Genomic DNA, 15,175 nt, shown 5'->3' with positions numbered 1-15,175 from the left:
TCTGACAGACACTGTTACATGCTATCTCACACATATCACATTGGTACCTACCAGGTGTGGGAAACCACTCTGACAGACACTGTTGCATGCTATCTTACACATATCACAATCATACATACCAGGTGTGGGAAATCACTCTGACAGACACTGTTACATGCTATCTCACACATATCACATCGGTACCTACCAGGTGTGGGAAACCACTCTGACAGACACTGTTACATGCTATCTCACAAGTCACACTGGTACCTACCAGGTGTGGGAAACCACTCTGACAGACACTGTTACGTGCTATCTCACACATATCACATGTGGACAACTTCCAGACCTGGGCAGCAATGCTATATTCCTCCATCAATGGTTCCTGAAAAACAATACAAAGCTAATGCTTGTTTGTTGTCCATGTAAAAACGAACTTTATGATCTGCGTTTTGGGAAAATGGGGCTTAATGCGTGAAATGAATACATTTACAGCAACTACCTTCTGTTTTTACATCTTTTACTTGAAACTATGAAAACAAAAAGCTTTTAAGTTTATTAATTTAATTACAAGTATATGAATAACAGGTTTAATGATTTAAGTTTCATTTTTTAAACCTTTAAAATACATATTTGTATCAATCAAAACAAAACATTTACCTTTTAGCAAAATTTTTCTGTTAAAGATTTTAACAATTTTAATTATTTTAATAAATTAGCAAACATTTTTTGCTTTTTTTTGTTTTGAAGCATTAGGAAGGCATTTTTTTTAAATCCTCATCAAAGTAATCATACGCTTTTCAGACTAATAAATACCTTTGTAAAATGAAACTGAAGTGGGTCATCAGTAGATAGTGAGACGTTAAGTCCACGAGCAAAGTATTCTGGCAGAGGGTTGCGGTGATAGTTGAGAAACAGAGAGTTGTTACTAAGCGGTGACATGGCGATACCAATCTGGGACAGGTAGTACAGGTACTGCAGCACTGGCACCTACAGGGCAGAAAATTAGTGGTTTTTCTGGGACGACTAGGCATAAAGGGACCTTTTCACGTTTTGGTTTATTGACAAAATTAAAAAATAATAATTTCTGACTCGCAAATTTTTGTTATAGTTATATTTGTGAGGAAACAGTAATACTGAACATTTTCCATGCTCTAAAATATCCATTATATGCATCTTTTGGCGAGTCAAAAACCTGAAAAATATAAAGCGTTGCAACGCGTAACAATTGAATAATTTGGAGAGTTCTGTTGTTGTCGTTATATTTTGTGACACTACGAGGATTGCTTATATAAAGTATCAAATACATCATTTGATGAATGAGCAAGGATTACCGAGTGGTCTAAGCATTAGACTTTTACTCCAGGGGTCAGTGATTCGAGCTCAGTTGAGGGTTACTTTGTTTTCGTTCTTTAATTTTATTCTTGTTTTTAACTGGAGCTTTTAATACCCGATGTTTACATTTATCAATATAAAACATTTAATGACAAAATTCAATACATGCCAAAATCTGTAAAAAGGTCCCTTTAATGCATGTCAGTAAAGTTTCATCCCACATTAGCCTGTGCAGTCTGCACAGACTAACCAGGGACAAAACTTTCCGCTCTTAAGGAATTATTTGTTTGAAGGAATTCTCTTCAAAATAAAAATGAAATTTTTGCGGAAAATGTTTTCCTTGGTAATTAGCCTGTGTGGACTTCAAAGGATTATCAGGGATGACACTAAATGCACATACATTAAGCTCAGTTTTCCAGCATGACCATGACAGTTATTTTGTTATCATTAAAAAGTGTTACATGTACTTGTAGTATAACATTCACATGATGACATTCATATAAAAGTTGGATTAAAACTTGGAGAAAATGTAAAATTAGAACATTGTCACAAACCTGCCTAAAACCCCTGTACCTCTTTGTAAACTATGATCAAGGACACATAACTTTGTAATATGTAGATCACTGGGGATTAAACGTTTTTTGCACATCATCACTATTTGTAGATGATATATTAATGATTTCAATTTTGTAGTTTGTGGGGTTATACCATTAATACTGAAACATTCTATCCTAGGTCAGTAGAACCTACCTTTCTAAGCATAAGCCCATGGGAGATGTTCTCAGCGCACATGAATGCTGCCACAAGGTGGGTCACATTCCCCGCCTCCCCACAGTGGGGTCGCAGAACCAATGTGTGTAACCCCCGCTCTCTACAAAATAATCAGAATAGTTTTGTTTACCAGTATTGGTTTAAGTTTTGTTTTAAGTCCCTTTCAACAGTATTTCATTATTATCGCAGCGGTAAGTTGACCAACTAAACCTTTGCTTGAGCAAGCTGGTTTACCAGTACTAAGATAACAGTTAAAGAATTAAACAAGTGATTGTATACTGTACAAGTGACTGAAACTCACCTCCTGAAGTGGTTAAGCACGACCAGGTTGGCGTACATGTAGTAGATATAGTAGCTGTATGGGGGATTGTCAGGTTGGGTCCACTCATCAGGGGAGGGCGAACTGATGTCAAACCGAATATTCTCTGTCTTTGACTCGTCATCTACAGAATCTAGTCCCGTAACCTAGGAGACACATTCTTTAAAAATTTGGCTGCGTATTAATTGTTCAGTATATTTCAGTTATCCTTGGAACCTTACAAAAAGCCCATTTGTTTAGGGTTTTTATTCCTTTTATAATGAATGAACAAAAAGTGCTGGTAAATTTCATATTAAATTACAGTTTTCCAAGAATGAAACAGTTTCAAGAATAATTTGGATTTGCTAATTATAATTCTTACATTTGGTTACCAAATGCCGACCCAAACTTCAACAACAACACAGGTACTCACATGTTGCAGGAATGCGTGCAGCTCGGGGTGTGACTGTGGATCGTTGGTGACCTCAAACAGGGGCAGGAACAGGTTCTCTAGGATGTCCTGGAAACTCTGCACAAGATTGTTGGCCTTGTACACATCACTGAAATCATAGGAATATATCAAATATAACCAAGTAAAATGAGAGAATAATAATGCCAAAAATAACAAGGGACAAAATTGTCACAAAACAAGGTTTTCAATTTGAAAAAAGTGTGATAAAGGGAGACAACTCAAACTAAACTGATTATTCATAGTTACCCACCTTGTTTCAAAATAAATCTATTTTTAGTCGTGGCACCCTTGACCTTGGAGATATTGAGGTAATTCTTTTGTGTGACACACTGTCCAATGATGGTGAACAAATACGCCAAATGAGTTTAAAATCTCACATTGAACGACAAAGTTATGGCCTGGACAAGCTTGTCCGCCCGTTTGTCCGCCTACATTCGTCAATCTAATAACCAGTTTTTTCCTTTGGAAAACCTGGTTAAAAACAACTTTATCTGCCCTTTATACATATTTACATTTTCTTTCAGTTTCATAATGATAACATGAAAGATGTTCCAATGACAATCAGCAAAAATCTGAATGCGCCTTTGAAACCAATGCTAACCAAGCCACAAAAAACAAGCATTTTCGTTGATTTGATATCCCCCGCCAATATGAGTCTGGACACAAAAGTATTATATTTGACACTCAAAAAAGCATTTAAATCAAGATACAAAGGGCCATAACTCCGTTATTAACAAATGGTGTACAATGCCTTTTGGCGTGCATCATCCTCTTATCCATATATATACTCATACCAAGTTTCAATGAAATTTGCCAAAGCACTTCCAAGATATGGCTCCGAACGGACAGAAAGACGGAAGGACATACAACGCCAAAACAATATCCCTCAGCCTATGGCGAGGGATAATAAGCCAGAAATTTCACCAAAAAAGACAAAGACAACCCATTTACTGATCAATCTCACCAACCACAAAAATTGACACAAAAGCACTTACTATAGCCTGGGTATCTGTATGAGCCAGCGCACATTGTCTGAGTACACCTTCCAGTCAATGGCCCACTTGGCCAGCTTGTCCCACTCATCCATTGACTTTCCGTACACTGACAGTCGCAGCTCTGCATTCTGGTACTTGCTCTCTTCCAGATCCTGAGCTACTTCCTGAAAACAGATGTGAGATAGGGATAAACAAGAGGGCCTGAAAGGCCCAAAGTCGCTCACCTGAGATAGCAAGATATTATTGGGAAAATCTTCTGACTTATGCCTCAGTCACAAATAACCCGGTCGCCGGGCAATGTGTCTGATCTCCAGGCATCGGGAAGACTGGACACGTTGAAGCCGTCCGCAATCCGATGAGTGACAAAGTTTAAAACCTCAGTCACAAATAGACACCGATCACCGTCCAATCAGCGGCCGACGTTTTTTTCCGCTCATCGGGCAGGCGCCGGCCGATGATCGCGCGTATATCGGGTCATTTTGTAGCCTCGGGAGGCGTCCGGATTAATTTTTAATATCACAGTTTGTTTAACCCGACATCGGGCCAGGGAAGGAATCAAGTTGAGATCGAACAAAGATCGGACAATCAATGAACGGTTATCGCCCGGCGTGCGCCCGACATCAGATTCATTGTACGTGTATTATAACGAGCATCGTCCAGCGTCCGTCGGGCATCGTGCCGAGGCCCTCCAGCGATCAAACGGTCGCCGGCCGATGTATATGCCTATGGGAAATACCTTTACTTTTGCCGATACACGTTCAATGAATCCGATGTCGGGCGATCGACGGGTGATACCGTGCGTTGATCGTCCAATCTTGTTTTGATCTCAACTCGATTCCTTCCCGGGACCGATGTCGGGTAAAATTTTAAGTGAGACTTAAAATTAATCCGGACGCCGCCCGATGCTACAAATGGCCTGGTTTCCGTGCGATCATCGGCCGGTCGCCAGCCCAATGAGCGGAAAAATAGGTAACCGCTGCTCGGACGGTGATCATTGTCAATTTGTGACTGAGGTATAAGTTTCACGAAGATCAGAAAAAAATGTGGCCTCTAGAGTGCTAACAAGGTTTTACTCTAGCCATATAAGGAAAAATGCCCCGCCCTGTGGCAGCCATGTTTTTCAACCAACCGGCATCATTTTTGAACTCGTTCAAAATATTATCGGGATGAATCTTCTGACCAAGTTTCATGAAGATCGAAAAATAAATAAGGCCTCTAGAGTTTTAACAAGCAAATTCGTTGAATTGATATCCCCTGCCAATATGCTTCTGGACACAAAAGTGTTATATCAGACACTCAAGAAAGCATTTTTTCAAGATACAAAGGGCCATAACTCCTTTATTATCCAATGGTGTACAATGCCATTTGGCGTTCATCATCCTCTTATCCATATATATACTCATACCAAGATTCAATATAATCAGCCAAAGCCCTTTCAAGATATGGCTCCGGATACAAAAAAGCATTTTTCCAAGATACAAAGGGCAATATTCTGTTATACACAGATGGTGTACAATGCCATTACGAGTGCATCATCCTCTTATCCATATATACTCATACCAAGTTTCATTGAAATCCGCCAAAGCACTTCCAAAGATGGCTACGGACACAAAAGTGCCGGACGGACGAAAGGATGGAAAGACGGATGGAAGGACGGAAAGATGGACGGACGGAAGGACGGCCAACGCCAAAACAATGTCCCTCCGCCTAGGGCGGGGGATAACAAGGTTTTACTACAGCAATATAAGGAAAAATGTCCCGCCCCTTTGAAGCCATTTTTTTCAAGCAAACCTTATTATTTTCGAACACATCCAAGATATCATTGAGACCAATCTTCTGACCAAATTTCATGAAGATTGGACAATAAATGTGGCCTCTAGAGTGTTAACAAGCTTTTACTATAGCCATATACAGCCATATAAGGAAAAATGCCCCGCCACTTGGCGGCCATGTTTTTCCAGCAAATGTAATCATTTTTGAACTCATCCAAGATATCATTAAGACAAATATTCTGACCATATTTCATCAAGATTGGACAATAAATGTGGCCTCTAGAGTGTTAACAAGGTTTTACTATTGCCATATAAGGAAAAATGCCATGCCCCCTGGCGGCCATGTTTTTCAACCAACCGGCAGCATTTTCGAACTCGTCCAAGATATTATTGGGATGAATCTTCTGACCAAGTTTCATGAAGATTGGAAATAAATGTGGTATCTAGAGTGTTAACAAGATTTTACTATAGCCATATATTGCCATATAAGGAAAAATGCCCCGCCCCTTGGCAGCCATGTTTTTCAAGCAAAGGCTACCATTTCTGAACTCATCCAAGATATCAGTGGGACAATTCTTCTGAGCAAGTTTCATGAAGATCGGAAAATAAATGTGGCCTCTAGAGTGTTAACAAGGTTTTACAATAGCAATATAAGGAAAAATGCCCTGCCCCCTGGTGGCCATGTTTTTCAACCAACTGGCAGCATTTTCGAACTCGTCCAAGATATTATTGGGATGAATCTTCTGACCAAGTTTCATGAAGATTGGACAATAAATGTGGTATCTAGAGTGTTAACAAGATTTTACTATAGCCATATATTGCCATATAAGGAAAAATGCCCCGCCCCTTGGCAGCCATGTTTTTCAAGCAAAGGCTACCATTTATGAACTCATCCAAGATATCAGTGGGACAATTCTTCTTAGCAAGTTTCATGAAGATCGGAAAATAAATATGGCCTCTAGAGTGTTTATAGGTTTTACAATAGCCATATAAGGAAAAATGCCCTGCCCCCTGGTGGCCATGTTTTTCAACCAACCGGCATCATTTTCGAACTTGTCCAAGATATTACTGGGATAAATCTTCTGACCAAGTTTTACGAAGATCAGGCAATAAATGTGGCCACTAAAGTGTTAACAAGATTTTACTATAGCCATATAAGGAAAAATGCCCCGCCCCTTGGCAGCCATGTTTTTCATGCAAACGTAACCATTTTCGAACTCATCCAAGATATCATTAAGACAAATATTCTGACCATATTTCATCAAGATTTGACAATAAATGTGGCCTCTAGAGTGTTAACAAGGTTTTACTATTGCCATATAAGGAAAAATGCCAGGCCCCCTGGTGGCCATGTTTTTCAACCAACCGGCAGCATTTTCGAACTCGTCCAAGATATTATTGGGATGAGTCTTCTGACCAAGTTTCATGAAGATTGGACAATAAATGTGGTATCTAGAGTGTTAACAAGATTTTACTAAAGCCATATATTGCCATATAAGGAAAAATGCCCTGCCCCTTGGCAGCCATGTTTTTCAAGCAAAGGCTACCATTTCTGAACTCATCCAAGATATCAGTGGGACAATTCTTCTGAGCAAGTTTCATGAAGATCGGAAAATAAATGTGGCCTCTAGAGTGTTTACAAGGTTTTACAATAGGAAAAATAGGAAAAATGCCCTGCCCCCTGGTGGCCATGTTTTTCAACCAACCGGCATCATTTTCGAACTCGTCCAAGATATTATTGGGATAAATCTTCTGACCAAGTTTTATGAAGATCAGACAATAAATGTGGCCACTAAAGTGTTAACAAGATTTTACTATAGCCATATAAGGAAAAATGCCCCGCCCCTTGGCAGCCATGTTTTTCAAGCAAACGTAACCATTTTCGAACTCATCCAAGATATCATTGAAACCAATCTTCTTACCAAATTTCATGAGGACATTAAATGTGGCCTCTAGAGAGTGAACAAGGCAAATGTTGACGTCGCACAACGGACGACGTACAACGCACGAGGGACAAAAGGCGATCACAAAAGCTCATTATGAGCACGCTGTGCTCAGGTGAGCTAAAAAGGTAAAGACATGAGAAAAGGCTAAACAATAGGTATCGACATTAGATAGAGCTTACAAGTAGGTACAGATGTGAGATGGGTCTGAAAATAGGCATGAGATAAGGCTTAAAATAGGGACAGACAGGGGATAGGGCTACAAATAGCTAAATAAAGATTAAAATATCAACAGACATGACATAAAAAGTAACTTCACTGTGAGATAGATTTAAAAATAATAATACCTTTGAGTTGGGTAGAAAAATAGGTACAGATATGAGATTGACCTAACAAGAGCATCGCATAATGGGTGCCACACCTGAATGCGGGTGCAGTTTTGATTAGATGTTAGAGGTCACAGTGACCTTGACGTTTGACCTAGTGACCCAAAAATGGGTGTGGCATGTAGAACTCATCAAGGTGCAGCTACATATGAAGTTTCAAAGTTGTAGGTTGAAGAACTTTGATTTGAGAGCCAATGTTCAAAACCTTGACAAAATGTCAAGGTTTTAGCAGACGGCGGACACGACACAACGAGCTGGCTATGACAATACCTCAGGGTTTCTCCGAAAACAGCCGAGCTAAAAATAGGTACGCAAATGAAATGGGGCTTAAAAATGGAACTGACATTATCTGAAACTAAAACAGAAACAGACGAGTGATTGGGCTAAAATAAAATAAGTAAAATTAAAGGATATCTTGGCCAGATGCTTATGTGAGTAAATGACTCTTGATAGTAAATAGAAACTGTAAATCAGCTTCATTCAACTTTGTCACTGCAAATAATATGTTAAGGGTATCACTGGTGGGCATAGAAACATAACATTAAGCATACATACACGTATACAAAATGTTAACGCAATTAACTCAAATGGCATCATTAAGACACATACCTTTAGCACCTCTGCATAATATTTGCCCCCGATGAAGTTATCCGACTTAATGAAGATTTCTCGAAGTCTGCTCTCTCCTATAGGATTGTACTTTGCATTGAACTTGTCAAACCGGTGGAAAGTGTTCCTATCCTGAGAAGTATTAGGTTAACATATATATCTCATCATTGGTTTAATCACAAGCAACGAAACTTAGCTAAAAGTTAACATGTTCTTATGAAATTGTACTTTAATGAATAAAAAAAAAAGACCCTGATGATTCTTGAATGCTCACCCGATAAACTGTAGCTCAGTGGTATAATAGTCAACAACACTGGTATGGGGCTTATTTTGATTGCAGATGCATATTTGAAAATACCTTGTTAAGCAATCCTAAATATAAACAAGAGCACCTCCTTGTGGGTGCAGACCGCTCATCTATTGTTCTTTTTAAAGGTGAAAGGACCTATCTCAATTTCAATCACAAAGGAGGGAGGGGTGGTGTGGAGAGGGTTGTATAGTGTGGGGGTGTGGTCACTTATTACATTATCTTCCAAAAATGCAAAAAAAAAATGCAAAATGGGGGGGGGGATTCTTGGGTGGGATGGTTGGACAAGGTCAAGGTAAAATTCAACTTGCCAGGTACAGTACCCTCATGAAAGCATGAAAGTATTTGAAGTTTGACAGCAATAGCCTTGATACTTTAGAAGTAAAGTGGATCTAAACACAAAATTAACCATATATTCAAAGTTACTAAGTTAAAAAAGGGCCATAATTCCGTAAAAATGACAACAAGAGTTATGAAACTTGTCCTTTACTGTCCCCTTATGATAGTTTGCGAGTGTTCCAATAATAAAAGCAATATCTATGATATCTATGATACTTTAGGGGTAAAGTGGACCAACACACAAAACACAAAACTTAACCAAATTTTCAATTTTCTAAGTATAAAGGGCCCATATTTCCGTCAAAATGCCAGTCAGAGTTACATAACTTTGCCTGCACAGTACCCTTATGATAGTTAGTAAGTGTTGCAAGTATGAAAGCAATAGCTTTCATACTTTAAGAATAAAGTGGACCTAAGCACAAAACTTAACCAAATTTTCTATTTTTTGAGTATAAAAGGGCACGTAATTCGGTCAAAATGCCAGTCAGAGTTACAAAACTTTGCCTGCACAGTCCCCTTATGGTAGTTAATAAGTGTTGCAAGTATGAAAGCAATAGTTTTCATGCTTAAGGAATAAATTGGACCTAAACACAAAACTTAACCAAAATTTTCAATTTTCTAAGTATAAAAAGGGCACATAATTCTGTAAAAATGCAAGCAAGACTTATCTTACTTTGCCTGCCCAGTCCCCTCATGATAGTAAGTAAGTGTACCAAGTTTGAATGCAATAGCATTGATATTTTATGAAAAAAGTGGACCTAAACGCAAAACTTAACCGGACGTCAACGCCAAAGTGATGACAATAGCTCATAATTTTTTTTTCAAAAAATAGATGAGCTAAAAAATGTCCTAGCCACAAAGGTGTATCCAATTTAACCCCAGAGGCATTATTTGAACTTAGTGAAGTACCACTCTTGTATGTTACATACTAAATATATCATCTATGGCCATGGTCCTCCAAGAAGAAAACTTTTGAAAAGATATTTGTTAATATTTTGGTCAGATGCTTTATTTGCTATGAAATTTAGTCCAAATAACGTTTGAATAACTTGAATAACTGTTTTCCTCCTCTGTCATCCAGGAGCTTGCTGACTTTAGAATGAATAAAAACGTCGCCATTAATCAAAAGAGAAAATTCCGAAATTGAGCACAGCATTTTCGTTTTTGACTTGTATCGTACACTTCCAATTTAAATAATTTGCATAAAAGTATAATTGGTTGCGTTTTCATTACGCATAATAATGAATTTCTTTGCTTTTTAAACATTCTAATGGGGTGAAATACACAGATACGCAGCTTATATGGGGCACTGGAACATCCATAAATGTTATATATTTTTTAAACCACTTACCGCATGAACGTCAAGAATGTCCACACTGAGGTCGTATGGTTCCAGATGCATGCTTGTAAACACCTGGAATTCAAATACAACCTGTGACAACAGTCAGTGTTGTTACACTGGCCTCGATATCATCTTGAATTTGATGACTTGTGATGATGATGAGGATGAGCAAAACACAATAGTTTAGGATGATAAACTTAATATCATAAGAACAATTCATACAAGTTTGAATGTTCACATGTGAAGGAGAATCTCACCAAACCAATTTGAGTCGCGTTCTAAAAAAACTTGGCTTAATGCATGTGCGTAAAGTGACATCCCAAATTAGCCTGTGCAGTATGCACAGGCTAATCTGGGACGACAATTTCCGCCTAAACTAGATTTTCGGTAAAAAGGGACTTCCTTTAAACGAAAAATACCATTAAAGCAGAAAGTGTCGTCCCTGATAAGCCTGTGCAGACTGCCTAGGCTAATCTGGGACGACACTTTAAGTACATTCATTAAGCCAAGTTTTCTCAGAACGCGACTCATTTCATCTACATACAGATGGATGTCCATGGTGATTCCATGATACTTTCTAATTCTTTATGAGGGTGTGGGCCTCATTTAGAGAAAATTATTTTTATTTGATAAACCTTGTTTCATTACATCTGATACATTACATGTACTGGTATTGGTTTAAATATTACAGTAGTCAGTACAGCAAAAGTTTATTACCTGCTCTTGCAAAATTGTACATTTTGTATATATTCAAAGAAGATTAACTTTTCACAGATATAGTTGATGTCAAACTTTAAAGTTAAGATCAAACAGATTACAATGAGTATGATCTTCTTTAACAATCAATAAATACACAATGATCAATCTGAAAATACAAACCTTCCTCTCAAACACACAATGCAACAAATTGTAAAATATATCATTAATCAACCTGATCAATAATCTACCTGATTTGTTGCTGTTCTTTATGACTCTGTTTACCTCTTTCAGGGTCATGATCTTTCCTGACTTGTCCACACAAACTGCCTCATCAGGGGAGGTTCGCATCTTCTTCTTGATAAACCTCAGCAGATGCTTCTGGTTCATACACGAGGACGCATGCACGTGTGTATCAACCTGCAGTAAGGTATCATAATGTGTCACCTTTTTAAATGTCAATAAGACAGTTGTTACTGTAAAGTTAACGAATAGACATACCCTATAGTGTAGTATGGAGGAAAAAATACACTAATCCCTATGTACAAATAATTCTGACCCATATTATGCACTAAGAAGAGTTTTATTGAAAACATAATGGTCGATATTTTATATGGTTTTGAAATGGTTTCGAATGTGTCAGCTTTCTTTGTATCCTAACATTAATTATTTGTTTCAGAAATCTAGCACATTTTGAGATAGGTCTATTATGTGTTTACAAATTCAGTGGAAAATACAAGAGCATTATAGTACATACACATTTGTTCATTTGTATATAAATTATTTGCTCATGTCAGAGCATGACTAATGTACTTAATCAAACTTGTGCTTGGCAAGTTTGCTGATCTTAGCATTAAGAATACTAATTACACATAGAATTAGCCTTGTTCTTGGAAAAGCGGGCTTTGTGCATGTGTATATAAAGTGTCGTTCAGGATTAGCCAATGCAGTCTGCACAGGCTGATTAAGATTGAAACTTTCAGCCTGGACTGAATTTTTGCTGAGTAGAGACTTCTTTCATAAAAAATTCCATAAATGCAGAAATAATCTTCCAAGAGTAGCCTATGCAGACTGCACAGGCTAATCTGGGATGACTTTTTATGCACATGCATTAAGCCCCATTTTACCAGAGCACAGCTCCAATATCAAATAAGCCAATCACCTTCCTGATGTTGTAGAAGTCTCTATGGGGTACAGCCCTCTGAGCAACTGACTCCGTCAGTTCATTGAGTAACACATGAAGTTGAAACTTGCCGGAAAGGTAGCTGAGACGCCGGAAACAAAACGATTTCCTGAAAAAAATGGTTTGATATTGAAAATATGGGCTCTGAGTTTGTGTTGGTTATCAAATTAAATAAACCTTTATTAAAGTATATGCAGTGAAAATGGCAGCTGACAGTTGAAAAAATAAAGCGCATGGCAGAATAATGTTCCTAATCAGCCCTTCTATTGTTTAATGGCATTTTCTTTTTCAAATAAGTCTCTTGTAAGCATAAATTTACCGTAGTTGTAAAGTAAGATCCTGGATTATTCTGTGGCAACTGCACATCCTAGTCATAGGTGACAAATTTGAGCATGTGACTTAAATCTAGTTTCACAAGAACACACTACATATATTTTATGAAAACCTTGCACCCGAGGACTTATGGTAGTAATTATAATACTTTGCTATTGCTTATTTTATAATTCTAAGCAATTCTAAGCCAGGGAATCACTAACAATGGTCCATCCATGATGAAGCAATACATGAGGTTCTGGTCCTTCAGGAAATTTTCCACATCGCAGTATGGCCATTCAAACGGCTGATCTTTTGCTAGTTTTTCTTCATCCTTGTACACCTGTGATAGAGAATAATGATGAAATGGTATGTAAATAAGAAGACTTGCATCATGAGAAAATGGGTCTTATATAATATATGGCTACATGTCTGCTATAATGTCACACTAGGCGGGTCTTGAGGTCCATTTTCGCATTACGCGGGTAAGAAGATCCAGAGGTTTTGTACACATACAGTACAGTATTAAAATGAAATGTACTTTAAGCCTTGTGACCTTTGAAGAACTTTTTTCTGCTATATAATTGTTGATTTTAAGTAGGTGTACATCAATCAATGTATTTCAGCATTTTAAAGGTAAATGCATGACAAACTAAGAGGAGAAGTTCTTCAAGAGAGCAGCTTTAGAAAATCACAATCAATACATATATTCAATTCCAATAACACACAGTTATTTTCCATAGTTAAAGATCAGAAGGTAACCAATTAATGGTTTATTCTGCAACAAATTACTGGCTAAAGCCTATTATTAAAATTATGATTAAAAATGCAGGAGTAAAATTATGATAATCAAGTAAATCAGATGTTTATTATACAACTCAGTGTGAGGGTTTTATTTCAAATATCAGAACTTTTAACTACATTTTTACCAAAATGACTTATATTTACCAGTAAATTATTTTTTTACAGAAATTGCGCCATTGTCAGTTCAATCAACATAATATGTGGCTGAGAAGCATCGTTGCAACAGGTCCATTACCAAACACCCATACTCACGCCGGGTATGCGGATACTTTGATTACGGATGGCACTTTGATAACAGAGAAAAACAGACAAAAGCCACGCGCGAGAGAAGAGTTTGTCAGCTTTTTTGCAGTTATGTTCTGTTCATTTGGTTTTTAGACATGGAACATTGTTTAGTCGATTAATGGTATAGCACTTCGCATTGCGAAGAAAGAATATACGGAAAAATGGATAATATAAAGTTCCATCGATAATCGGCATGAATTGGATAATCAGTGCATATTTTAACAAAATAAAAAATACTTGGAAATAAATAAAGAACGTGCTAACTATTCGAAATAAAAGATCAATATATCCATTAATATTACAACATGTAACATTTTAGTTTACTAACGTATTTGAGAATATTCAAATGTTTAAAGAGTCGGATTCCACATTTTCCTGGACACTTCTTAAACCGATAATCTCAATAACAATGGCACTTATATTCCCGATTACTCGATACTTTATACTGGATATAGCACACTCTTTTTTAATGAATCAGAAATGCAAATTTCGCTGCGATATACTGTTGTAGTAAGAAGGCAATACATGAAAGTTAAGCACTGACGTAAATTAAAAACGAATTACCAAAACATTTTCTTGGCCCTTTGGAATATGATCATGATTTTGTATAAATGTGAAAGATAAATGTGAAACTAATTCCATATGTCTGATGAGTACAGACTATATGACCACGTTCTTTGTAGCGAAACGGTTTATCTAAAGCATGCAGGTACCTAATGAAGGTACTATGGCAATTTACTTATACTAGTATATGAGATAGCATGTCATAAAACATCACTCTGCTAAAACTGCTACTTAGAGATAAATATCAGCAGCGATGCAGGTCCAAAATTCGTTTAGCTTAACCAATACAGTGATTGAGGATCAGTGAATCGCACTTCGAGCTAATGTTATTATTGCGTAAAAGTAAGTGCTCCCTATAAGCAGAGCTTAAGATAAAGGGAGCTTTCCCTTCTCTTCTTAATTTTGTGGCTATGCATTAGTATCGTCTTGATGATGCGATTCTAACGAGAACCAACGACATGGGATTTTAGGAAGAACAAAGGTGAATTTGCCTCTTAAAGACCCCTTCGCTCCTGTTATTAAGAACCCTGCTATAAGTAAAATTAAACACGATCGTGTTGATCCACATGATCCATTGTATTTTCATCTCTCTGAAAATCAAGTTACCACTAAAAAAACAAGTCCATTATGTAGACAATTATTTCCAGTCTTCACTTGAAATATATTTCTTCAGAATTAAGCAATTTAATCTTATTTATAAATTGCAATTATAATATTAATAACTTATAAATTAATAGTAATGTGATTTTTGAAAACAAACAACTCCATTGGTTATATTTCATG

At 37.2% G+C, this 15,175-nt stretch overlaps 1 protein-coding gene across 10 annotated transcripts in view; it reads right to left on the bottom strand.

Moving 5' to 3' along the window:
* The window catches only part of LOC127860348 (AMP deaminase 2-like), a 71,356-nt gene that overhangs the window by 10,107 nt on the left and 46,074 nt on the right, over window positions 1–15,175 (bottom strand). For 9 of the 10 annotated variants that reach the window (XM_052398365.1, XM_052398364.1, XM_052398368.1 and 6 more), the window contains 11 exons: window positions 12,964–13,082; window positions 12,407–12,536; window positions 11,530–11,664; window positions 10,558–10,638; window positions 8,561–8,692; window positions 3,851–4,014; window positions 2,817–2,943; window positions 2,387–2,550; window positions 2,065–2,185; window positions 796–969; window positions 254–364 (listed from right to left, as the gene is read on the bottom strand). In XM_052398365.1, the coding sequence (XP_052254325.1) occupies window positions 254–364; window positions 796–969; window positions 2,065–2,185; window positions 2,387–2,550; window positions 2,817–2,943; window positions 3,851–4,014; window positions 8,561–8,692; window positions 10,558–10,638; window positions 11,530–11,664; window positions 12,407–12,536; window positions 12,964–13,082 (1,458 nt within the window). The remainder of the gene's footprint in view (window positions 1–253; window positions 365–795; window positions 970–2,064; window positions 2,186–2,386; window positions 2,551–2,816; window positions 2,944–3,850; window positions 4,015–8,560; window positions 8,693–10,557; window positions 10,639–11,529; window positions 11,665–12,406; window positions 12,537–12,963; window positions 13,083–15,175) is intronic. The other variant, XM_052398370.1, reaches the window with a different exon arrangement.

The sequence above is a fragment of the Dreissena polymorpha genome, chromosome 15 (assembly GCF_020536995.1).
Source record: "Dreissena polymorpha isolate Duluth1 chromosome 15, UMN_Dpol_1.0, whole genome shotgun sequence".
Classification (NCBI taxonomy): domain Eukaryota; kingdom Metazoa; phylum Mollusca; class Bivalvia; order Myida; family Dreissenidae; genus Dreissena; species Dreissena polymorpha.
Note: the sequence above shows the minus strand (reverse complement) of the source record. Positions and strands in the feature narration are given on the sequence as shown.